Source organism: Octodon degus, unplaced genomic scaffold (genome assembly GCF_000260255.1).
Source record: "Octodon degus isolate 3935 unplaced genomic scaffold, OctDeg1.0 scaffold00111, whole genome shotgun sequence".
Lineage (NCBI taxonomy): Eukaryota > Metazoa > Chordata > Mammalia > Rodentia > Octodontidae > Octodon > Octodon degus.
Window position 1 is genome coordinate 9,272,701 of NW_004524687.1, and position 26,945 is coordinate 9,299,645.

Genomic DNA, 26,945 nt, shown 5'->3' on the forward strand with positions numbered 1-26,945 from the left:
TTTTTTTTTTTTTTTTGGCAGAACCGGGGATTGAACTCAGACCTTTGCACTTGCCAAGGAAGCACATATTCTACTGAGCCATCTCCCCTGGCAAGCGCTTATTCTACTGAGCCATCTCCCTGGCCCTTTACACAAAGATCTTGAATGACAGTTCCTTAGCAAACTACATACATCAGTAACCATATTTGCTTTAAATCTAAAACACCCTCAATGTTTAAGTGAAACCTTTATTTTGTGTATTACTGACAAAGTATACTCCTACTTAAACTGCTCTTTTATTGTTACTTGTAAGAGCCCCTTTAAACTTAATTTGATGGTGTTTGTAAATAGGATATCAAGTCCACATCTTGTACAGCAATTAATCACTAAGAAGAATATATGCAGTGTGTTAATTATTGAAACTGTCCTATCGATTTGATTTGAAACTGTCTCATTGCTATTTGTTTATCAATAAAATTATGGCAAAAATAAAAAACTTAATTTGGATATGGGATATTATCATATGACTCTTGTGCATACATCCAAAGAAAATGTAAATAAAATAAATCAGATAAAATTTTCCTAAAACTACATTGGGTCTGATTCATTGGAGCCCTCTCTTGACCTGGTCCTCAATGTCCATATTTTTCCACATAGTTTCAGACTATTCTGTTGAGAACATTGATGGTGGAGCATTTCTTAAAAGAGAAGTATGTTTCTCCAGGATTTTCTTGCATAACATTGGTACTTAGGCTTGTGTACTCTAAGCAGCATATATTTGTTTTACTAATACATTTATTTTTCCTGTTTGTGTGATATTCTGTATGCATCAGAATTTTTTTCAGTACCAACTAATGGCATAATTTTTTTCAGAGGACACTATGTTAAACTTAACATACATGGTACAGCCATGTACTTAATTCCTCAGCTGAAGGAAACCCTATAGAGTACACGTGTGGGCACTGCAGTTAATGCCTGGGTGTCAAGTAGTTGTAAGATCTATCAATATTGAACACTTTAGACTAAAGGAAACTGTGAGTCTCAGAACACTTTAACTGCTGTCACATGAAATAATTCTCTTACAAAGTCTAATCTTTTTACTTAAAAATATAAAGCGATACCTAGTTATTCATATTGATTTCTCAGCCTTTTAATGAAATCTGCCATTTTTCACTTTAATACTTTTAAAGATATAAGTAAGACTGGACTTGGAACTAAGTTCTGCAACTACAAGAGGATAGATTAAAAATTATTTATATAGCGGGCTTATTTGAGTGACTGATCATTGATTATCTTTAAGGTAGCCTACTTCCCTTTCATATATTAATCACTCAATATGAAAACAAATATTTAAGTTATTGTATTCAAAAAGGGGTAGAGCAATTTCAGTATATTTTTAATTTTATAAGGTTTTACTATATTCCTGTTTTTTTGTTCCTAGTGCTTAATTACTTCAAGGTATTTACTTTATGATAATTTGAGCTGGTCTGGGAACTTTAACCTTTATAATTAGACGTTGATATTTGAGATATTCTTTTAGAAATAATTAGCTCCACTTCTTACATTGCAATTCAATTGTTTTCCCTAGGTCTCAAGATCATTCAGTTCAGCAGACAAATAGCACGGGAGGCAACGTTACAACTTCATCAGCTCCAAACAATAACTCTACATCTGGTTCTGCTACTAGCAATCCATTTGGTTTAGGTATATGCCCTTCGTTATTTTTATAATTACTCTCATCTGCCATCATAATAAAACATTAAGTCCTTTTAACAAATTAAAAAGTCTTCTATGATTTCTGTAATTGTAGGCATTAAGAAAGTAGTTGATGCCACAGGTATGCCTGGTAAGCTTATGTTCACGTTTAAACAGTGGTCAATTAGTGACACTTTTTTTAAAAAAATGACATGCATACCTGATCTGCCGACTACATAATTGCATCTGAGAAAATATATTTAATTGTTGATTATAAACAATCAAGGGAACAATAATTGTCTCATTTGTAAAATGAAGATTCTGGACTGCATTTATGACTTTTCTAACTTACCTGAACACATGGAAGGACTGTGGCCCAAGAGCAAGTCCACTGGTTTAGGATTTTCCTTTTTGTTGGATTTTAGGGAAAGGTCGGTTAAGGATTTTTCTGCATTAGCTTAAACTACATTTCTTTTTCTTTTTCTTTTTTTTTTTTTTTTTGCAGAACCGGGGTTTGAACTCAGGCCCTTGAGCTTGCCAGGCAAGCACTTACTCTACTGAGCCATCTCCTCGGCCCCTAAACTACATTTCTTATACCCAGTTTATATGTTGAAATTCTGTGAGATTTTACTGTGGAAAAATATTCAGAAACTTAACCAAAGTGAAATAAATAGATGAGGGGCTTAATGTCTCCTTCAGTTCTTAAATCATATGACTAGTACATTGTTCATTGCAATAGTGTTTTTATATTCAGGATTTTCTCATAGCAAGGGGGATTTTCTCCTGAATAATAACTTTTCATCCTTTGTATAGGTGTAGTTTGTAGTTCAGTTGTGCTATGCCAGATATGTATTGGAACAATTTTATAGTATGCCATATATTAGCATTTTCTAATTTGCTTTGTTCCCCGCCCCGAATTTAAGTGTTTGCTGCTCTTATTTTTTTAAGGTGTTATGCAAAATGTATCTCTTTTGGTTGAGGCACAGAATTTACATGGCAAAAATTATTAACATGAACAATATAGAAATATTAGAAATTGTTTAGTGTTCAGACCTGTAAAAGGTATTGTTGAGGTTAGAGAAGCTTTTAATTAATTGGTTTGAGACCACATAGCTCCCTAAACTTTTCATTTGATTGCTCCATCATCTATTACATTTACTTTTTTTTTTTTTTTTTGGCAGAACTGGGGATTGAACTCAGGTCCGTGCGCTTGCCAGGGAAGTGCTTATTCCACTGAGCCATCTCCCATCCCCTATTACATTTACTTTTATATTCACCTTTTCTTCTTGGTGGTGGTTCTCATCCTTAGAAGCCATAGAATCTTATTACCACTCTTTCTGAGCTTCCCTTCTTAGCTATCTTTGCAAAAGCCTTTTTCTGTTTTTGACTCATTTCCTTCTCAAGTTAACTGTACTTTTATTTTTTACCCCTTATTTCATTGAACATTTCCTTGATAAGGTTGCTACTGACCTCTTAGGTTGCCATATGTAGTAGACCCTTGACTTTAAATCTTCTTTATAGTGCTTACAAATTTCTCCTGTAGTTTTCTTCCTTTTACTTTCTGGCTCATTTGTAGACATGTGTTGCAAGGGTAAATTTATAAATGTATATGTATATATGTGTACTTTTTCTTGCTCCTTATACAGTATTGATGGTGTTTCCTGGAGGTATTTTTTCTCTCCTGTTTGTTCTCTCTGTCCTATTGATTCCCAGATTTGTGCCTCAACCTATGAACTCCATGCCTTATATTTATCCCCCCCATATTAACTGATACTAAGTAAATCATTTAGCCTATGTCTCTTCAGAAACCAAACAGTAATGTAGCATCTTTTTCCTCAGTTGGCTATTTCGTTCTACCAGTGTCTTGCTTTTTTTGTGTGTTTTTTTTTTTGGGGGGGGGGCTCTACAGGGTATTCAGGGTCTCACTACTAGATTGGACTCAGTAGTGATCTGCCTGTTTATAGCCTCCTAAGAGCTGGGTTTACAGGTGTGTGCCACCACACCCAGTCTCAGTCACTGTCTCAGTGTGCCCTGGGGGCGAGGCTGGCATGACAGGCCCGAAGTTCAAATCCTGGGCCCCTGCTTTAATCTGCTGAGCTATTTAGCTGGCCCTGTTTTGTGTTTTTTGTTTTCAAATTTTCATACTGGCTCTTTTAGATCATACTTTAGCCTGACTATGTATTCCAGGCTATTCTTGAACTCAGCAGTGCTTCTGCTTCAGCCTCCCAAGTACAGGGATTGCAGGTGTTTGCCATGACACCCAGCCACAGTCCCTTGGTCCGTAACCTCTTTTCTGTCCTACCGCATGTTATTTCTCGTCATTTCCTTGATGCAAACCCTGGGCTTTTTTCATGTGTAATATTCACACTATTTCCACAGTACTGTTAACAACTCAAATGATTATTCCTAAAACCTTACAGGTGTGCCTCTCCCCGAGCCCTGGCTTATGCAAAAACTCTACTCTGAGAAGTCTCTTGGAAGATTTTTCTTTGTCTCCATCCTCATTTCTTCCATTTCAGCAGTTAATTAAATCATGGTCAAATAAGAGATGACTCCAAGTACTGTGGCTTATTGCAACAAAGCTTAATTTCTTGCTACAAAACTTTCTTTCATGCTACATGTTTTTAAATTATCTGTGAGAGCCCACCCATAGTCCGTTAGAGACTTAAGCTAGTAGAATTCTGCTCTCTTATGGCTGTATTACTTGGACCAAGGTAGAAGAAGCAGCTGAAGAATTTCAGGCTGGATTGGCAATGCTTTGCCTAGAAGTGCCACACATCATTTCCTGAAGTCCTTTGGGTATAACTTGTCACATGGGCCTGTCCTGGTGCAAAAGAAATACAAGTTTGTCCATGACATTTGTGTGCACTGCTGCAAGCCATACTGATCATACTGAATTTTTTGGTGGTTTCTAGAATGCATTAATATATTTATTGCTGTGGTTTTTGTACATAGCATTCATTGTACCTTGTATTAAATGCCTCCATCTTTCATCACTTTTTCATGCCAGCATATTTTTCAAACTCATTAGTATCATTTCTTTGGAAAGCAGCCAGCTCAGTTATGTACTTTATAAACTTTTTTTTTAAATGGGAAATTGAACTTAGAACCTTGTGCTTGCCAGGCAGACACTGTGCTATATCTTTGACCTGTACTGTATTATTTTCACAGCCTTTGTGAATCAGTGTTACTTATTCACATCCATGTAGGCTTTCTTTCCCTTGTCTACCTTTCCTCTTATTCCCAACATGTAGCACAATTCCTAGCATATACGGAAAGTTTGCCTTCCCTTTGGATGGCATATTCTTTTGATCACACCTTGTGAAGATCCTAAAAAGAGAACTTCTAGAACTGTACCGAGGAAGGGGCACGAATGATGGGGAAGTGTGTTTAAAGCTAGGGGGAGGCTTTGAGGAACATTAATGGTAAGGTGTGTTTTATTGTCATAAATTAAAATTAAAACATATATTATATGCCTTGATCACGTATTTTGTGTTATGGTACACATATAAGGTATTCTTTGGCTTTGATCACTTACATTTAAATCAAGGTATAAACTATCGATTTATTTCAGTTATGGGAATTAAACATATAAATGATAGGAATTCTGTTTTTGTTTTAAAATGGCTTCTTGCAAGTGAGTATTGAGTCAGTTAATTTTGCATATTCATATTTTAGCACGGTTGTGATGATAAAGTTACTGGCTCAATTTATTTTTTTGTTTTCATTATCCTCTTAGGTGGCCTTGGAGGGCTTGCAGGTCTGAGTAGTTTGGGGTTAAATACTACCAACTTCTCCGAACTACAGAGTCAAATGCAGCGACAACTTTTGTCCAACCCTGAAATGATGGTCCAGATTATGGAAAATCCTTTCGTCCAGAGCATGCTTTCAAATCCTGATTTGATGAGGCAGTTAATTATGGCTAATCCACAGATGCAGCAGTTGATACAGAGAAACCCAGAAATTAGTCATATGCTGAATAATCCAGATATAATGAGACAAGTATGTAGAAAATTTATTCATTTAGCTAAAATATTGTATATTTATTAACATTTGGTTTTCCATATTATAGAGATGATCTTATATGTATACTGTTAAAGTGAAATCTTAATTCTTGTTTGGCCATAACCTTAACGAAGTATTAAAGTATTAAATTTAGATTTTTGGGGGCCAGGGAGATGGCTCAGTGGAATAAGTGCTTCCCTAGCAAGCGCAAGGGCTTGAGTTCAATCCCCAGTTCCGCCAAAAAAACGGTCTCTTATTTTCTCTTTCTCTTTTTTTTTAAACCAAACATTAAAAAATAAAACATACATATATCTGTATATTTATGTATACTAAATTTAGATTTTTGAACTTTGGATTTTCTGCTACATTTGAAAGTTAATTTTTAACAGTTTATTTTTATGAGCAGACTATATTTATTGCAAGAAAGAAAGCTCATGTCCTAGCGGGACAGGAGGGGGGCTTGAGCGGGTTGTCTCTGGTTAGTTTATTTAAAGGTACAAGAAACAAGTCCAGTTCTAGAGATGGGTGATTCACTTATAATCAGGTGCTTTCTTCTTCATATTATTTGAATGTTAGTTTGCTTTTTGAGCTGAAGTCCACTGGGAACTATTTAAAGTGATTTTCTTTTTTATTTTAAGATAGGGTTTTGGGCTGACCAAATAGTTCAGCAGATTAAAATGCCTTCTTAGGCAGAGGCAGGGGCTGGGGATTTGATCCCTGGGTCTGCTGTGCCAGCCCCACCCCAGGGGCACGCAGAGACAGGCTTGAGACTGGGTGTGGTGACATGTGTCTGTAATCCCAGCACTTGGGAGGCTGTAGAGGATCACCATGAGTCCCATCTACGTAATGAGACCCTGTAGACCCTGTATACCCTGTCCTAAAAAACAAGAAAAGACAGGGTTTCACCATGTGGTTTAGTCTGGCCTAAAACTCTCAGTAATCTTTCTACCTCAGCCTCCTGAGTGCTAGGATTGTAGATGTGTGCCATCATACCCGACTAAAATGGTTTTCTGGTTTGAATACTTAAAGCTCTAGTAACTTTAATTTATGATTCTCAAATTGATGGCACTGCATTCTATAAAACTGTTTCTGTATACTGAGTGTAATGGAATTTTGCTTTTAGGAGCTCAAAGAAGGCTGAAGAACTAGAAACAGGCAACAAAAAGCAGATTGGTTATTGCTTTCCTTATAGGGTGTCAAGTTAATTAGAATCTCCTGTTTGTTTTTTTTTTTTATTTTAGGGAGGGGTCTACAGGGTGTTCAGGGTCTTACTGCTAGATGGACTCCTAGTGCTCCGCCTGTTTACAGCCTCTCAAGAGCTGGGATTACAGGCACGCACCACCACACCCAGTCTCAATTGTTAACTCAGTGCACCCCGCCCAGGGGCGGGCCTGGCCTCAGCTGGCCCTGGGATTTCCCCTCCCCCTTCCCTGAGCCTGCCTGCAGGAGCTTTAATCTGCTGAGCTATTTAGCCAGCCCTAACTATTTGGCAGGCCCTTCCTGTTTCATTTTTTAAAGTAACTTTTTTTAAACTGTAGTTTGGACATATAGCACTTAACACAAATTACACCATTCTAGTTTTGTTGTTTTGTTTTTTTTGAGTCACCGTCTCACTGTGCTGTTCAGGCTAGTCTTGAATTCACTGTGTACCTGAGGTTGACCTCAGACTTGCAGCAATCCTCTGGCCTCTGCCTTCGGTGCTGGGATTACAGGCATGCACTGCCATGCCTGGCCTGATACCATTCTGATTTGGTCTAGTGTACTGTGCCTTAATACAGGAGTCCACTATTCCAAAACATGGGCTACTAACAAACTCTTAAGATTATTTAATATAGAGTAACTTGTATTTCAGTGCTTTTTATTAAATTGGAAATATTTTTCTTAGACATTGGAACTTGCCCGGAATCCAGCAATGATGCAGGAAATGATGCGAAACCAGGACAGAGCCTTGAGCAACCTAGAAAGTATCCCAGGGGGATACAATGCTCTACGCCGCATGTATACAGACATTCAGGAGCCGATGCTGAGTGCTGCACAAGAGCAGGTGACCCACCGCATCCAGGGTCTAGCCCTGAATGTAGCACTGTCTAACATATGTGATGTATGTGATTTAGGGTTGCTTTCATAGGGAACGTAATTACATTAGAAAAGAGTTCCATATATGTTACTTGAGTCCATATTTGTTATAATACAAATTTTATTTATGGTTGTTGTGTCCTTTATTACAGTTTGGTGGTAATCCATTTGCTTCCTTAGTAAGCAATACTTCTTCTGGTGAAGGTAGTCAGCCTTCTCGCACAGAAAATAGAGGTCCACTACCCAACCCATGGGCTCCACAGACTTCCCAGAGTTCTTCGGCTTCCAGTGGCACCACCAATTCTGTGAGTGGCACTTCTAGTAGTGTTGCCAGTGGCACTGCTGGGCAAAGTACTGCTGGGCCAAATTTGGTGCCTGGAGTAGGAGGTATGTATATAGTAATTCATTATTTTTTCCATTGTTGTAACTTAATGAAAATATTACTATATAGTTATTTTTGCTTTTATGTGTATATGCCTTTTGTGAAGTATCTTTTCAATATTGTAAGTTTTGTCATATTGTTTTGAGAGAGGATAAAATCATATACTTAAAAGGGTACAACATGTTTTGACATGTGTATGTTGTCATTCAATATCACTTTAAATGGTTATTTTCTTGGATGAGAATAGTCTGTTAGCAGTTTTCAAGTATTTAGTATGTTAGTGTTACAGTCACCATGCTATAAACAATGATATGCTATATATGCAAGATTTTAAAAGTAATATTGGGATTATCCTGGTTACTACTTGGAGAACATAATTGGGAAAGGCAGAACTAGTGGAAAGAGCTTGATTATTGTTCAGGTAACCCAGTGTCTTACTTTTTACTCATTATTGGAACAAATATTTGACACTCAAAATGAAGGAAGTAAAGGTTTATTTATATGCTCACAGTTAGTGGAGGTTTTGGTCTGTATTTTGCTGGCTCCAAGGCAAACGGCAGCAGTTTATGGCAGCAGAAAACAATGGAGAGCAGAGGAGTAGCAGCAACTGTGGTGTTTATCAAGCCTTGTTTTCTTTTTTACACTGACTGTGAAGACTGGAGTGCCTCTGAGAAAGTGGTGTGGCCGCTGGGAAGATCGGAGCTGCTCCGAAGTGGCACAACTGCATCAGTCAAGCTCCTTTAAAAATGTGGCGTGCAGAAGCCTTCCTCAACCCCTTTATATGCCCTATAAGTGCTGAGTCACCCTAGAGCATGGAGTCCTGATCTAGCTAAGCTTTGGACCCCTCACATTGACAGTGAATCAGCTACCACAGTCTACCCCTTGTCAACTACACATATACTTTAAACCAGTCTCCAGGTATATAGACATGCTTATTAACATTTTATAACTTTTAACATTGTAACACAAGTTTAACTATCATTAAGAATTATTATTAAGTCCTTCAACATTATATTATATGAGAGCCATAATATTTTGCCCCTGACCCCCCAAAGACTCATGCACATCCCTTAATGTGAAAGGCACTTTAGTCTATCTGTAAGAGTTGTCAAAGTCTTAAAAGTTTTAGCATTGCTGAAAAGTCTTAAGTCCCAAGATCTAAGGCAAACTCTTAGCTGTGAGCCTCTGTATAAATGAAAAGTTAAACACATTTAAAGGCACAAGATAAACATTACCATTTTAAAAGGTACAAGCAGCAGGATATAAAAGCAATGGGACCAAAGCAAGTCTGAAATCTAGAAGAGCAAATACTAAGTTTTGTAGTTTTATGTGGAACATATGATGTAATCTGTAATGAGTTGTGAGCTCTAGAGGCCTTATATGGCTCTACCCCTATGCTACTTTTGTTGGTAGGTCTCATGGCTTTTTTTTTTTTTTTAATATTTATTTTTTATTTATTTTTTTATTTATTTATTTTGTGTGTGTGGCCAGCTCAGCCCACCAGGGGGTGGGGCTGGCCGGCATGTGGTGCCGGGGGACCGAACCGCGGTCCCTGTGCTTTGCTCAGCTTAGTTTGTTCTAAGTAGGTGCCCCAGACCACCGAGCCATCTCACCAGCCCATGGCAGAAGTGTTTTTTTTGTTTTTTTGTTTTTTTTTGCGCCGAATGCCTTCAAGGCATGACTGGCTGTCTTGTGTTGTGGGGATCAAACCACAGCAACCTGAGCCTGACTGCTTTGTTGAAGCAGCCACTTAAAGAACTGAGCTAAGGGGCAGGCCCCATGGCTTTTTATTTCTTAGGCTTGCTGTGCTCCCTTTTTGTAGCTTTTCTCAGACAATTATGTTTTTGGCTTTTTTAAACTTTTGGGATTTTTACTGAATAGGCTTCTTGGTCACAGCTTTATATATTTCTCTCTAAGGCGCACATTACCTGGCCTCCCAGGCCTTTTGAAATCTAGGTGGATGCCTTTTTAACCTCAGAACTCTTGTATTTTGAAGGTGCTGTAAACCACTGCCACGTGGATGATGCCAAGGGCTGCTGCCAGCTGGAGCAGTAGCCAGGCTTTTGTTTTTGGTTGTAGGGGTCCAGTGCCTGGATCACTGAGTACTCTGACCCTCATTTTGAGGAACAGATTCTCTGTGTCAGAGCCATTTTGGAATCTGGTGTGGCTGTCACCTCCATTTTGGAACCTAATGTGGCTACCACCTCCATTCTTTAAAATCCCTTACCCTTGTGATATTGAGGCTGCAAAAAGTGAGAACGAGAACCTGCTACCTCCTGTGATGCCCTCAGGACATCTTTTTTACTCTCTTTTTTCCTGTGCAATGGAAATCTCAGCTCTATCTTTGCAGTCCATAGCATTTTTGGCCAAACTCACATTTTAAAATCATCCTGCTGGGCTCTTTGCTCTTGGCTCTCAACATATATCTGACTAAAAACCCCCAACAATAGCCATGTCACTACCTCAACATTTGACTGCCTTGAGATTTTGTGGTTTTTTTTCCTCCTAAGATTAACTAGTCTACTGTATTTAATTTCAGTCTCAGGCAAAGTCTCTGGACAGGAAAAAAAAATGCAGACAAACTTTCTGCCAAGCCATAACACAAATCATCTGGAGTCTGACAACCAATGCAGTCTTTTTTCTCAGCCGAAACCTCCCAGCCTGGTGTTTACAGGCAGGCTTTTTATCAGCATTCCGATCTTCTGAGCTCTGACCAGAATCTCCCATACAGATGAGCCAAAGGCATTCCAGCTCTTTACTAGTAGGCAGCATCTCCAAACCCTTTGTTATCTCTTTTTATAAGCCATTCCCAAAAGCTCATAATCCACATTGTCAGGTAGAGTCACAGCAGTGACCCCCCTCCTGCTACCAGATTTGGTCTTTGCTACTTTTTACTTGTTGCTGGGACAAATATGTGACACTTAAAGGAAGGAAAGAACAGTTAGTAGAAGTTTTGGTCTATATTTTGCTGGCTCCAAGGCAAACAGCAGCAGTTTATGGCTGTAGGAAACAGTGGAGAGCAGAGGAGGCGCAGCAGCTGTGGCGTCTATCAAGCCTTTCTCTCTTCCTTTTATGCGGATTGTGAAGACTGGAGCTCCTCCAAAAAAGTGGTGGCAGCTGCTGGGAAGATCTGAGTGCCTCTGAAGTGGCACAGCTGTGTCAATCAAGCTCCTCTAAGGAAGTGGCATGCAGAAGCCTCCTCAACTCCTTTATATACCCTATAAGTGCTGAGTCACTCTGGGGCAGGAACTCCTTACCCTAGGGCATATACTCCTGGTCTAGCTAAGCTTTGGACCCCTCATGTTGATGCAGTGTATCAGCTACCACACCCAGGATGGATAAAATCATGGCTGAAAAGGTGACAAAAAAAGAGTAGAAATTCCAAGTGGTTAGGATAGATATATAGTTGCATTCTCTTAATGAATAGAATGATTTGTTCTAATGGTGTTTGTAAATAGGATCACAAGTCCACTTCTTGTACAACAATTAACCACTAAGAAGAATATATGCAGTGTATTATTTGTTGAAACTGTACTTCCGATTGGATTTGAAACTGTCTCATTGCTGTTTATCAATAAAACTTTGAAAAAAAAATAAAGGTCATTGCAGATTTCTATGAAAAAAAGTAGAAAAATAAGGCCACCATCCACTTAATGATGAAAGGGAGGCGAGGCAGGTGGTGGTGGTGGTGGAGGAGGTGGAGGTGGAGAACTGATCTTACTAGCTCCAGTGTAAGTATTTTGATTGAGATGTAACTTTGACTCAGTTTTGAACATTACAGGCTACTCCCATACTAAATAGGACATGAAACTTGTTTTTCATCCCAATAACTTTGTTTTTCTGCTTTGTTTCAATTCTCCTGCCATGTAAGCAGCCGTTTGTCATTTTAAATTTGTTTTCCCTGTTCTAGGAATTCATATAGTTGTATGTCTACTTTGTTCTGTATCTGTCTTTTGTTTTTGGTGGAACCAGGAATTGAACTCAGGCCCCTGTGCTTGCCAGGGAAGCGCTTATTCTACTGAGCCATCTCCTGCCCCTGTATTTGTCTTGCATGGGAATTATTACAATATATAGGAGACTTCTTTTGGCTAGCTTTACTCTACTTTGTAGAGATGAATAGCAGAATTAGACTTGAAACTTGGAAAGCAAACTTAGGATTCCAAAATGGAGTAAGAACAGTGCATAGTTGGATCTTGGAGGAGACAAAATGGACTATTTTGTGACTGACAGTGTGGTGTCTGGAGACCTTACAGCTGCGGCATCTTGTGAGTTGGGATGAGGCGAGATGATATGTGTAGACTACACTTCCAGTATAGGTACAGTTAGGAGTCATAGTTTTTTTTTTTTTTTTTTTTTAAAGTGGAAGTTATATTTTATTTACTTTTGTTGATGTAAATCTAAGTCACTGCATATGGATTAGTGGCTGCCATATTGGATACCAAGTTGACTGTCCTTACCCCTCCTCCCCATCTAGCAAACTCTGCTCACCCTGCAAGGTATAGTTCCAGGGTCACTAACTGTCCATCCCTCTAGGCTGAGACCCAGACCTCTGCTCAGTACTCTTAACAGTGCTTTATCCATATGTCCCGGTTACTCTTTTCTCATTGCTGGGACAAATACCCAACACCCATAATGAAAGAAGGAAAGGTTGATTTAGCTCAGTTACTGGAGGTTTCATACTCAGCTGGCTCCAAGGCAGAGTGGCACATGGCAGAAGGCAGCAGTTCATGGTGGCGGCAAAGAGCAGAGAGCAAATAAGAGGAGCAGCAGCAACAATGGCTCGGTCATAGGTGTTGTGTCCATGTTGCTGTGGAGAGATTGGTTTCACTTCATCCTTAAATAATTCTTGTTGGAGTTCTTGTTGAATATGTTTGTGTTGTGCTTCAGTTTTGCTGTGTTCTCACAGCCCATTTAGATGTGTGTCTTTCTGAAGGCCTGGTCCTGGACTTGGGTATGAGTTTATATTGAACAATTTTTGCTTGTTTACTGGTAAGCATAGTTTATTTCCTCTTTGGTTGCTTCTGGTGTCTTTGGGCATATCTTTGGAGCCTGACATACAATAATGCAGATGGTTTCCTATACCTAGTTCCTGTGTTTTTGTTTTATACTTTTAAATATGGGAAGGTTAGGCCAGCCAGATAGCTCAGCTGATTAAAGTATCTGCATTGGCAGATGCAGGGGCCAGGGGTTCAATCCCCAGCCTGCCGTGCTGGCCTTGTCCCCTGGGTGTGATGAGATGGTGATTTTAGGGAGAACTGAGTCTTGGCAGAAGAGGTGGAAAGGTATTATGGGTGAAGAACTGAAAAAAATTTAGTGCTGAATGAAGAGTCAGAATGGGGACAACAACTGATGATCACAGTGGTAGATGCCCTTTAATAAAATATAGTGTGTACCTTGAGGTTTTTAGATCAAGCATAGGTTGAATAAACATTGAAGTAGTACTTTTTTTTTTTTTTTTGAGATGAAAGTCTCACTTTATAGTACAGGGACTGTAGTCCTTTGTAGTATAGGACCTTGAAATCACTCACTGGGCTAGCCTGGAATTCACAACAGTGCTCTTGATTCAGCCTCCCAATTGCTGGGATTGTCGCCACCACACCCAGCTCCAGTAGTACCATTTTTAAATACAAAAAAATTACTGTATTCTACTTATGAATTGATTCTTACTGTCCTTTAGGGAATGATACATTGTTCCCACTTCAGAATTAAAGGACAGAGATTTTAACTGGTATCCTGATTAATAGACTGTTGGGTGTTTTTTAAATAATGAAGTTGTTGATAGTGGCACCTTTTGTCTAAAGAACAATCAGTTTTATAACTTGTTACTTAGATTTTTATTTTGATTGCTAATGTTCCAACATTTCATGTTAATATTCTCATCAGAAATAAATAGCTGGCCGGTAAGATAGCTCAGTGGACTAAGCGCCTGCTTAGGCAAGCACAGGGACTGGGGTTTGATCCCCGGATCTACATGCCGCACCAGCCCTGTCCCTGGGCACTCTGAGCCTTTGACCCACTGATTCCAGGCATGGTGGTACATGCCTGTAATCCCAGCTCTGGGGAAGCTGAAAATAGGTTCATTGTGAACGTATTTATATATTATTAAGATATTCAACTTTCCGAAGTTTGGCACATTATACATATGTACACAAATACATGTAAAGGCGAAATTCCTGACTCATCTTTTCCCGGAAGTACTTAATCTTGAAAGTGAAGAAATCTTAAGAGCAGGAGGGGCTGGGGAGATGGCCTGAGTTCAATCCCCAGTTATACCAAAAAACAAAAAAACAAAAGTTACATTTCTTGTTACATAGGTCTTGCTTTATCTTGGTCTTAACCATCCAGCAGAAAAGTATAAAAACGAGGTAAAGTAAAGCCATATTAATACTCTGAGCTGTGAAAGGCTCAAGTCAACAACTTCTGCGGATAACCCACTACTGTTGTGAACTGCCAGACTGTGTTGGATTGTTTTGCTGAATTTACACACCTATAGTATCTAAATGCCAATGGAATACCCATCTCTGATAGGACTAAACAAAAAAAGGGGAGGAAGGACCATTTTGTATCTGTATATACAGAATAGTTAGGATAGGTATATAGCTCCTTTCGCTTAATTCAGTGTGAAAGATTTATACTAATAGTGTTTGGACAGGATATCCTGTCTGCATTTTGTACTATGGATAACCACTAAGAAGATAACAATGTACAATGTATTAATTATTGAAACTGGCCTAGTAATCAGTTTTGAAACTGTCTCATTGCTGTTTCTCAATTAAAAAAAAAAAAAAAAAAAAAAGCAGGAGTGGCCAGATGTTCTAAAGGTTGTGCCAACAGACAAAATTGGAACTATTATATCACAAGGAATCGAATTTCCACATTTTTATGGTAACATTATAATATAGCAGTAATCATGTATTTTACTCAAAAATACCTACTAATGAGAAGCATGGACTTTAAGAGGATAAGATTTTATTTAATTGGGGGCTATAATGTTCTGTATTAAAAATTTCCAAATAAAAAATGAAAAAAGGCTAGGTGTGGTGGTGTGCGCCTGTAATCCCAGCACTTGGGAGGCTATAAAATAGGAGAATCACTACGAGTCACATCTAGTAATGAGACCCTGAACACTCTGTAGACCCTTCCCTAAAATACAGGAAAAAATAAAATAATAAAATAAAACAAAATTTTCCAAATGTTCATCTGTTAGTCTGTGTCCTTTGAAGTATGAGCTAGTATTCCCAAAGTATATGGTCTTAATGGTATGAATATTCATCAGTTTGGAAAGCATTTATAGTATTGGATGCTTTTGCATTTAGCATTCCATCGTGTTGCAGATTAATCTTCAAATAGAAAGTAATGTTTGTTGACTCATGAAGCAAGGAATACCATTCAGAATCATTGGCAGGGTTTTTAAATTGAGTATTAGCGTTATGCTCAATATCTTTTAATTCTTGGGTGGCGGGCTGTTCTCCCCCAAAGGCTGTATATTTATTTGGCTGCTGCTGATCTGCCTTGATTGACTAACAAGGTATTCAAAAACTTAACTTTGGTTGTAGCCTCATTTTCAGTTTTTACTTTTGGAAAGAAATTTAGCTGCAGTGAGATACTTCATTTTAATTTTATAATTTTTCTGATCATTGCTTTCCTGTAACTAAGGGATTACACACTAAGTCCTTAGTCTTTTAGTATCAATGCATGTTACATGTTCTTTAATGCTATTACATAATTATGCACTATGTTCCATCTCATTTGGCAAAATAACTTACTATACCTTGAAAATATGACACTTGTAGTCCATTTTCCTTTTTGCTGCTTCTGACATGATTGGTATTCACTAGTCATTAAAAGAACAGGATGCTGGGCTGGGGAGATGGCTCAGTAGAATAAGCGCCTACCTGGCAAGGGCAAGGGCCAGAGTTCAATCCCCAGTTCCGCCAAAAAAAAAAAAAAAGAACAGGATGCTAAAGCAGGTTTATGAGACACAAGTTACAGCCCAGTCCTTGATTTGTGGCACCCTGAGCTGTAGTGTGAAGTTGTAATTTTGGCACAATGCTTTCATAACAAATGCATGAGTTTATGTATTGTCATGACAACACATGAGTTTGAATGACTATGCTAATAAAGTAGTGTTTACAGACACAGATACTTGGTGCATTTCACAAAATGCTTATCTTTACTAGACTTATTTTTCCTAAGCCACTTAAAAATGTAGTTATTTACCTTATGTGCTGTACAAAAACAGGTTAGAGGTCAGATTTGTCCTGCTGTCGTGTGCCAACCTGTTTTACAGTATTCTTGGACAGTGCTGTATAGAATAAAACTAAATTGAAATTTTCAACTTGAGAAATTAGGAAAAAAATTATAAACAACAGAATTAGAATAAAACTAAGCGATACGTGGGAAGAATCAAGTGCCCAGTAAAAGCATGTTAGGTGGAAGAACAAAAGCAAAGTGAAAAAGCTAAAGGTTAGTTAAGTCAGCATACAAAGCCATCCTAACTGCATCCTAACCTAGCTCAAGATGCTGTTTCGCCATTGTGTTCTGAGGTCTCTTAAAGAAGCCTAACATTTCACTCAGTGAACTGTCCCAGGACTCCTAGAAAATGGATGTGGAGGCTTTGCCACCTCTAGATACAAAAATTCACTCTTCAGTATGACCCTAATGAGTGTTGAATGTGATTCTCAGTGAAAATGACCTTTTTCCGACCAGCAAGAAAAATAGGGCCAGAGTTATTTTAAATGATATTTTTCAGTGTGTACAAAGAAGTCCTGCTCTGGCATATGTTGCTGTACCCTTCACAGAGGCCTAAAAACCACACACACACACACACACACACACACACACACACACACTCTCTTAATGCTTTTTGGGGGAGGGGTACTGGGGATTCAATTGGGATTGCACTTACCAGGCAGGCGCTTATATCACTGAGCTATCTCCCCGGCCCCAATGCTTTTTCTTTGAATAATCTGCAGTTTGAGGGGATAGCAGCAAAACTAATTACAACCTTTTTTTCACAGCTTTACAGACACAATTTTTTTCTTACTATAGTTCTTATCATTTTTTAAGTCATAAACCTTTACCTTTTCACTTACAGCATGTTGTGTCTCTGAATTGGCAGTAGCACAACTCTTGTGCTTTGGCACTGTTATTGAATAAATAAGAGTTAGAGGATACCAGCCCTGTTTGTGATGGTAGGTGGGCAGCACCTGCACTGTGGCTGTGCTGAACAGCAGGCATAGAACAGGGGCCTGAGAGTTGTAGTGCTCCTTGGGACAATGGACAGCTTAAAATTCATGTGTTGTTATTTCCAGAATCTTTAATATTTTGGGACCATAGTTGATTGTGGGTAATCAAAGCCAAATGAAATAAACCTCTTAATAGATTATATTCACCTGTAGTTGCTAAAATTTAACTGTATATTGTGGTATAACTTTTGTTTATTCCTTAATACGTTTTTTTCCCCCCAAAACAAACCTTCAGCTAGTATGTTCAACACGCCAGGGATGCAGAGCTTGTTGCAACAAATAACTGAAAATCCACAACTTATGCAGAACATGTTGTCTGCCCCCTACATGAGAAGCATGATGCAGTCCCTGAGCCAGAACCCTGACCTTGCCGCACAGGTGAGTTTGGAATTGCATTAGAAATGACTGCACAGTGAATTGAAGTAATAACCCAGTCCAGTGATGGATTGTGGCACATTTGTATTGTACATTCTTATTACATTAGAAATATAGGTAAACTGTCCCCAGTGTTTTGGACTGTTTGTTTCTTTATAATAATAGTATGTCACATTGTATCATTTCTACCATTTACTGACTACAGTGTGCTGTTCCTTGACTAGAATGTAGTACAAATTTATGTTGTATCTATGCATGCTGAATGACAAGGTGAGTATGAAAGATTCAAATCATTGTTTCTTGAAGATAGTCTTTGGTGAAATGTGAATCCTAAAAGTGATTAAGAACAGTATCAAGGGCCGGCTAGATAGCTCAGCAGATTAAAGCACCTGCTTAGGCAGACACAGGGGCTGGGGGTTCGGTCCCTGGCCTGCCGTGCTGGCCCCATCCCTGGGGTACACTGAGACAACAATTGAGACTGGATGTGGTGTCATGTGCCTGTAATCCCAGCGCTTGGGAGGCAGAAAACGAGGATCACTATGAGTGATCTGTATAGTGAGACCCTGTAGACCCTGTACTAAATACATTTAAAAAAACCAGTATTAATACAGTTGAAATATATATATATATATATATTTGGCACTATTATTGAATAAATATGTAATTAGATTTTTTTAGATTGTATTAGTCATGTTAAATATTGCAGTTATAAATCAACCTGAAGGTAAAGGAGGGATTATGGGAACAGTGTTGTCATTCTTTTTAATATAGGTCCCCCCCTTGAGTATACTAGTCTTTTATTAATTTGTTAATTTGTTTCTGAAGATGATAAGAAAATTAATGACTCCCAGCACTGGCTGAATCATTCAGGATCACTTGGGGAGCTTTGAAAATAGTATTAGTGCTTAGGTTTCAAAGCCCCCCCTTAGAGGATTTTAATGTAATTATATTGGATATTTATTTAGGTGCCTCAAGTTCCTTCAGTAATTATGCACCAGTGGGCTTGACAACCTGGGAGATGTGAAATGAGCCCTTGGTTAGCTATAGTTTGTATTTGCTGTTTGTTCAAATAGCTTCTGGTCTGGTGTTGGAGTACATGCCTCTAATCTCAGTTGCTAGCATCTGACATAGAAGGATTGCAAGTTTGAGGCAAACTTGGGAATTTAGGGAGACATTGTCTTAAAAATAAAAAGGTAGGTAGATAGGGCTGGGTATATATATAGTTCAGTGGTAGAATTCTTGCCTAATACATGTGGCCTTTTATACTTAATCTCATTTTAAAAGCATTTTCTTCATTATGTCAGATGAAAAGGTTTTTATACCTGAACTCTAAGACCACATTGATAAAAGTATATGGCAGATGTCTTTGAGGTATAATCTTTCTTAGTAATTTGTGCCCTCAAAAAATTTGTGAAATTGACCTCGGTGTGGTGGTGTGTATCCGTAATTGTATCCCAATGGGAGGCTGCGGCAGGAGGACCTGCCCACATTCAGGAAAGCTCTTACTCTACTGGGCCATCTCCCTGGCCCCTTGTTTTTTTTTGGGTGGAACTGGGTATTCCTGCCCACATTCAAGCCCAGCTTTTGCAGCTTGTGATTCAGTGAGGACCTATCTTAAAAAGGGCTGGAGATGTAGTTTAGTGTGATGGCCTTGGGCTGAGGGGAGGGGAGATGGAATTGGATGGGATGGGATGGGGTGTAAATACAGAGCAAGTTTTTAGGAAAAATTATATATTTAAAATTTGACATATCATAGGTACAAAGTGCATTTATGAAAGATTATTTTAGTAATATAAAAATCACCAGACCAGGTTACTACTAAGTGCCTAAATTTAATGTACTCAGAAATATTTTTGATAGTGAATAAAGCTAAAATGTTTGCATTTGTTTACAATAAATATGGAAATGTATGTAGAACATTCCTACTTGTATGTTTCCAGGTATTTATTTGGCCAACTAACGCTTGAATATGATTTTGCTTTTGCATTATGAGTTAAGCAAGTACATTTCTAATCCTATACTGTAGAATGATAGTTCTAAGCTTATAAAGGGCTAGAGCACTTCACTTCCATGTACTGTTACATTACATTATTTTTGGTACTGGAAATTGAACTCAGGACTGTGCACTTACCAGGCAGGTGCTTATTCCACTGAGCTATATCTCCGGCCTTCCATGTCTTTGATATTCTAATGTAATATTGACAAAGAATGCTCAAATTCTTTTATTATAGGCAATTTGGAAACTTTCACAATGTACTTAATTACAAAATATGAAAGTTTATAGTTTCTCTGTTCTACTTTTGATTTTTATACATTCAGATATTGTCAGAAACATTAAAAGTGTTGTGACATGAAGTCAGGTAAGTTAGAAATATCCTAATCAAAATGGAATTTTTTTTGTTTGAGAAAAAAAAAAGCTTAAGATGACATGCTTTTTTTAGGTTTAAATAACAGATCTTGAAAAGTGATTATTTTATTAGTATGTTTATAAAAAAAATACTGTGCTTTGCTAAGTGAAGCAGCAAGTTCGCTGACCTATGTAGGCAGTATTTCACTTACTGTGAGTTTACTGATCTCTTCGAAATAAATGCCATGTATCAGTAAAACAGTGTTTAATTTCTTGCTTTGATTATTGTGTCTGAAGTAACCCATCAGCCTTGCAATAACAGGTGAACTAAAGGTGGGAGGGGAATTTCTCTTTTTCAGCATTGACATATAGTTGCTCTTAAATGTGGTTAACTACGGGAGGCAAGGATCATTTCCACCTCAGACTTTGGACAGGTAAATAGGCTATTAGTAAATCATTGTTAGTTGACTTTTTACTTTGGGGAAGATAGTTTAAAAGTTTTTTTGAAGCTATGAGAATTTATTAGTTTCTGGCTTTGCTGATTGTGTATTGTAATCTTATTTTCAGGTATTTCAACATCATGCTAACATTGGCCCTGACTTTTAAATTCTTAACACCTGTTTGAAGGTCAGGCGATGTGCCACTTCTCTCATCTCTGGTGGTAGTGAGGTGAAATCCAGATGCGAATCTTGGTGTTCTCTAACGAATTTACATCTTCCAGTTCTTAACATTTTAACTTTCCCCAGAGGATAGTTGGTGCTACGTTTTGGCTGATTTTTCACCTAGCAGCTCCATTTCTCTGACAAGTTGGTTGCTATTTTGTGATGTTATTTTTCTGGACCTAATATTAGCTGTCTTGCAGTAGGCAGGTAGAACAGTGATTCCAGATCTGGATTTTCTCTGTGCTTACCACTTGAGTGTTGAGGTTTCTAAGCAAGCCATGTACGTAGTTTCATGTTTTGATGTTTATTCTGTCAGTGTAGCAGGAAACTTTTTTATGAGAGCCAGTTAACTCCTATTTTTGTGTCAAAGGCAAAAATTCATCTTTGCTCAAGGAAAAGCCTAAAAAAAAATTGTTTCTACTTTTTAGGATATTGCATGTCATCATATTCACCATTCTCACTGACAAGATACCTTGTTTTTTGTTTTCTCCCTGGAGATCTCTCTTATGGACAGTATTTCCCTTTTTTTATTTATGTTCTACCTTTCTTCAAGTGCCAGCTTGGGCATTTGGAGGAAGATAGAATATTAAACAAGGTACATTACTTGTTTGATATTTCCAGTTAAAATTGTTTGAACACTTGCCCCATAGATGATGCTGAATAATCCCCTATTTGCTGGAAATCCTCAGCTTCAAGAACAAATGAGACAACAGCTCCCAACTTTCCTCCAACAAGTGAGTAAGAAAAGATGCTAGATATCTTCGGTAATGATTTGCTTGAAATAGTTTGATGATGAACATTTTCTTTGCTCTTCTCTGGCTGATAGCAAAACATAGAATAGAGCAGTACTGCTCCCAGTTTGCAGGGAATTCAGCTTGATCCTAGCTAAGCCCCATTTCACTGCTGATCTTTTGCTTATATTTCTTAAACATAAATTCTGAGGAAAGAACTACTTTTTACTTTTGCTTTTGAGGATTTAGGATTTTGAATGCTTCAGTATCATAAACCATTTCCTTTCACTTTACTAACTTTGAAGTGCTTCCTTGTGTCATGTTATACTTTATGGGTTTAATCTTGAGTAACAGGAAAGAGCTACGCTACTGTATTTTACAGGTTTGGTTTCTTTCTAATGTTTTAATGTCTTCCAAATTAGTAGAATGACTATTTTCTAAGGATTAGAGCTCATTTCCTCACACTTGGAATGAGTAAGATTAATATTATTAGTGTTGTCATATAAGGCAAGTTTTACTATAAAAATTACTTGAGATTGCCATGGTATTTTATTATTTAAAAAGAGTAAAGTTAGTCTTGGTGGTTTTGAAAATGGTAGTGTTGAGGCTTTATATATTTATGTGATTCCTAGGTCTGTAAGCCATTATGCAAGGTTAGTTAGTGTCCTTGATCTTACTGTAAATGATAAAAGCCAACTTTTTGGTCAGTCATATGGTGTGTACTTGGAAGTTGTGACGCTGAACTCAGGATACATGTATTAACTTCAAATGTGGACCTATTGTTTGAGTGTTCATTTTTGGCAAACTTGTTACTTCAGCAATAGATAACACTTGGTCAGGAGGACTGTGTGGCTTTCACCGTATTACCATGTTGTACAACTTGTGCATTTGGACTTTGTCTCTTAGAAATAATACTTCTGTTGGAGAAGGGAAGAGTTGTGGCATCCAGAGTAGGTCCTGATTGCCTTCCATTATGAAACTGCTTTCATGGTGGACTTGGGAGGAGGTCAAGCAATGATTTGTACAGGTTTGCTGTCAGTGTGAAGCATTGGTGTTTATTTTGTGAGAGAAATCGTGGATTACTAGTGTTTGAGAGCAAGATGTTAGATTTTCTGCAAAAGCATAGCAAAGAAAAATTATAAAAGTTTACCCTTTATAACCATTGGTTTTCTTTCTTCCTTAGATGCAGAATCCTGACACACTGTCAGCAATGTCAAACCCTAGAGCAATGCAAGCCTTATTACAGATTCAGCAGGGTTTACAGACTTTAGCAACAGAAGCCCCTGGCCTTATCCCAGGGTAAGTTTATGAAAGTGCTTACCTTCTCTGCAGATTTAGATTTAATGTCTTTCTGCTTTTTAATATATTTAATTGAGATTAGTTTTAGAGTTTCTAAAGTAAAAAAATACTTATTGTAAGAAGAGTGCTTCTATGTTAAAGTGTAATTTGATGTACCACCTGGTCAGGGCTGGCCTCTAGGTTAGACTCTCTGTGCTTTTCCTAGATTTACTCCTGGTCTGGGGGCATTAGGAAACACTGGAGGCTCTTCTGGAACCAACGGGTCTAACCCTGCACCGAGTGAAAACCCAAGCTCCACAGTAGGCACCACTGAACCTGGACACCAGCAGTTCATTCAGCAAATGCTGCAGGCTCTTGCTGGAGTAAACCCTCAGGTGATAGTTCTTTCTTCTGTGAAAAGTTTTGCATACCTCCACAGTAGAATTTTCCAAATGGAAAGAAGGAAGTAGTTCTTTGTTGTTTTAAAGACAAAATTATATGATGTTCACATGAAAAGTAGACTAAAGTTACTAATTTTTTTGCACAGTAGAGATTGAACATAGGGTCTTGTATATCCTGATCAAGACCTCTATCCTTGACAAACATTTCCTAGTTTAGTATTAATAAAATTTTAAATGTGTAGGATATGTTTCAAAAGAACATTGCTTTTGAAACAGAAAGGTTTTTTTTTCCTCAGGGCAGCGGGGGTTGGGGGTACTAGGGATTGAACTCAGGATCTTGTGCTTGCCAGGCAGGCACTTATGCCACAGAGCTATATTCCCAATGAGTAACATTGCTTTTAAAGCTCATTGTATTGGGCTGGGGAGATAGCTCAGTAGAATAAGCATTTAAGGTCCTGAGTTCATTTGCCAGTACTGCAAAAAAAAAAAAAAAAAAGCTCAGTGTATCAGGGCCATGGAGATAGCTCAGCGGTCTAAGCATCTGCCTGGCATGCACAAGGACCGGTTTGATCCCCAGTACTGCATGCTGTGTGGGCCCTGGAAACTAGGGCATACTGAGCTGGTCACCAAGACTGGATGTGGTGGCACATGCCTGTAAGCCCAGCACTGGGGAGGCTGAGACAAGAGGATCACTACATAGCAAGACCCTGTAGAAATACATAAATAAAAAACAAAAAACGAAACTCATTGTATCAGCATGTTAAGAAACAGTAAAATTTTCTATAAATGTAGGCATGGCACAGACTGCTTTCCCTTAGAATTTATTTATTTTTTTTAACAGCTGCAGAATCCAGAAGTCAGATTTCAGCAGCAACTCGAGCAGCTCAGTGCAATGGGATTTTTGAACCGTGAAGCAAACTTGCAAGCACTAATAGCAACAGGAGGTGATATCAATGCGGCTATTGAAAGGTTACTGGGCTCTCAGCCATCATAGCAGCATTTCTGTATCTTGAAAAAAAATGTAATTTATTTTTGATAACGGCTCTTAAATCTTTAAAATACCTGCTTTATTTCATTTTGACTCTTGGAATTCTGTGCTGTTATAAACCCAATATGATGCGTTTTAAGGTGGAGTGCAGTAAGACGTGTGGGTTTTTCTGTGATTTTCTTTATGGGAACAGTGGGAATCAATGCTTTTCATTTTAAGGCTGCTGCATGCATCAAACACTTCTGCATTCATTGTAATTTTTTAAAAGCATCACCTTTTATAGTTGGGTGAATAAATTTGTCCTGCATCTGTCCAGTTTATTTGCTTTTAAACATTAGCCTATGGTAGTAATTTATGTAGAATAAAAAAATTAAAAAGAAGAAAATCATTTGCGCTCTATAATTTGTGGTACAGTATTGCTTATTGTGACTCTGGCATGTATTTTTGCAACAAATGCTGTAAGATTTATACTACTGACAACTTTTGCTGTATTTGTATACAGTACAGAGCGTGCATATTTGGGACTGCATTTTTAGAAACATGCTATGTGATAAGTTATGTACGCAGAGTACTTGTAACCAATGAAATAAGGCAAGGAAATACTCCTAGAACTTAGTTTCCTAACCTGTGTGGAATCTTACAGTGTCTTTGATAACAGCACCCAGCAAAGAGTGCCAGATAAATATACAATGAGAGCTAATTCTGGTTACCTGTTTAGGGATGTGTAATTGTACAGACAGCATAATGTAACGTCGTCTCAGCACTCACATAGGACTGTAAATTACTTTAATCCTGTTCGGATGGAAGGAGCTCTGTAGTGTATAACCCAAAATGCCTTTTCCCAGGACTTTCAGCTGCTTTAGGTAGTTAGAAGGCGTTGCAATTTGCAATTGAAATGCTGCTTTCACTGAAAGGGTTACTGTCTCAGTTACTTTTAATCACCATATAAAATAGAACTATCTTTTGGGTTTATCAATTTTCTCTTGCACAGGCAGTGCATACATTTAAAATTATTTGTGAGCCACTTGTTTCTGAAGTGTTTGGATAGTTCTTTTAAGGGATAGTTAAACATTGTGCTTTTCAGAGCCTCAGAGATGGGGAGGTGGGGGAGGGGGGCCAGACGGAATCTATCCTGGATTGGGCCAGCCTAACTAAATAATACTGGCAGCCAAGATTCTGTTAAAATTTCTGTGCATTTAGTGTAGTAATGAAGTATCATTCGGGATGAAAAACAAAGAGCCGTTTTAACAATGTTGAATACATTTGGCTGTTCCACAGCCTTTTTCCCACCCCAAAGAAGTTCTGATTGCCTAACTCTCAAACTCTTGGGGTGATACATTCCTTTAGGACCAATTAAAACATAACTTAGGGGTCAGTAATATATTTGGCTGACCCTGGTTCAGTATTCTCTTAGGTCATTATATTCTCTCATGTACAGTTACAGGAATTATAATGTTAAAGTAACCTAAATGAGTTCAGACCAATAAAATCAAGGAAAATACCTGTTGAATTCCATTAATTCTATCAGTTGCTTGCTATTAATAAAGATCAAGAGGCCAGATTGCCTACCAGTCCCTGTGCTGTTGTGACACTTTCCCCAGGAGGCAACTGTGTTTCAGAGGTTGTGGAGGAGGCATGGCTAGATGCTGTTAAGGATGGTGTTCTGTGGCTTTGCCCTTTCTGCCTTATGCCTCAGGCTGGTTTAAAGACTTTTGTACTGATGAATGGCAGTATACAGTGTGGGACAGTGTCATAACCAATTTGATGATTTATTAATCACAAAGTAACAATAAATCTCTAGCTTTTACACTTGCTTGTCTTGTCTCTTTTGTAGAAAGACTTCAATTTACATTCTTGAACTGTATCTTTTAAAGGTATTAAAGTTGATTTATCCCAGATTTTATCACAACATAGATTATTCCTTAGTGAGTTTTTTTTTTTTTTTCAGCTTCACTATTAAAGTGTTGGGTACATACATTCTCTGTTGTGGTATGTTAAAAAGATAACCCACTGAGAGATAATGTGATCTGGGCTCTGTTTTTTGTTTTTTTTTGTTTTCCTCCTAGTTGTGTGACTTTAAGCAAGGTGTCATGATGATGTCTTTAGGTGGCACAGTGTTTTTTTTTTTTTTTTAACCTAAAAACTACTGCAGTGGCATGTAGAAAAAAAATTTGGTTTAAGTCATTAGGTCCTTCTAATGTTCATTCTACATTAAAATATTTTTAAAGGTGTTCAGAATTACAGTTTCTTGGCTTTCTGGTTGTGTGAAAGCTGTGCACGTTCAGTAGAAACCCTAGTTCAAAAACTCTAGAATTTTGGCATTTGTCCTAAATTAGAAGTATGTGGTACAGTATTCTTGAGATGCTAGGGCAAGAGGCGGCAGCAGTGAAGCCATATCTCCTTGTCAGGAAAAAGGGTAAAGAGACTGTTTCTCTTCAGTGTGCTGTGAGGTTAAGCTGTGGTGATCAGTACATTAAGTATACTCCATGCAGTTCGGCTTAGTGATGTTTTTCACTTATGTTAGGCATATCTGGGAGTAAAGTATACTTCGAAGTCTAAAAAGATACTTAAAATACTATAGGCTCAAGTTGTTATCAAATTATTTAATACAAATTGAAAAAAATGCAGTGGTAAAAATAATACTTGAGGATTTTGTTTCCCAAGCAGAATGTTTTGATATCTTTTTGTTTCTGTTTCTGTTTTTTGAGACAGTCTCAATATGTAGCCCAGGCTGGCCTCATACCCCTCCCTCACCCTCCAAGTGCTATAATTACAGTG

The 26,945-nt window shown here is 38.0% G+C and overlaps 1 protein-coding gene across 1 annotated transcript in view; it reads left to right on the forward strand.

Annotated features, from left to right (window-relative positions):
* The window catches only part of Ubqln1 (ubiquilin 1), a 42,864-nt gene extending 16,890 nt beyond the window's left edge, over positions 1–25,974 (forward strand). The window contains exons 3-11 of the mRNA XM_023699115.1: positions 1,568–1,683; positions 5,414–5,676; positions 7,565–7,723; positions 7,908–8,142; positions 17,621–17,763; positions 21,420–21,503; positions 22,684–22,799; positions 23,005–23,173; positions 24,021–25,974. Coding sequence (XP_023554883.1) covers positions 1,568–1,683; positions 5,414–5,676; positions 7,565–7,723; positions 7,908–8,142; positions 17,621–17,763; positions 21,420–21,503; positions 22,684–22,799; positions 23,005–23,173; positions 24,021–24,173 — 1,438 coding nt within the window. The 3' untranslated portion in view covers positions 24,174–25,974. The remainder of the gene's footprint in view (positions 1–1,567; positions 1,684–5,413; positions 5,677–7,564; positions 7,724–7,907; positions 8,143–17,620; positions 17,764–21,419; positions 21,504–22,683; positions 22,800–23,004; positions 23,174–24,020) is intronic.
* The last annotated feature ends 971 nt before the right edge of the window (positions 25,975–26,945 follow it).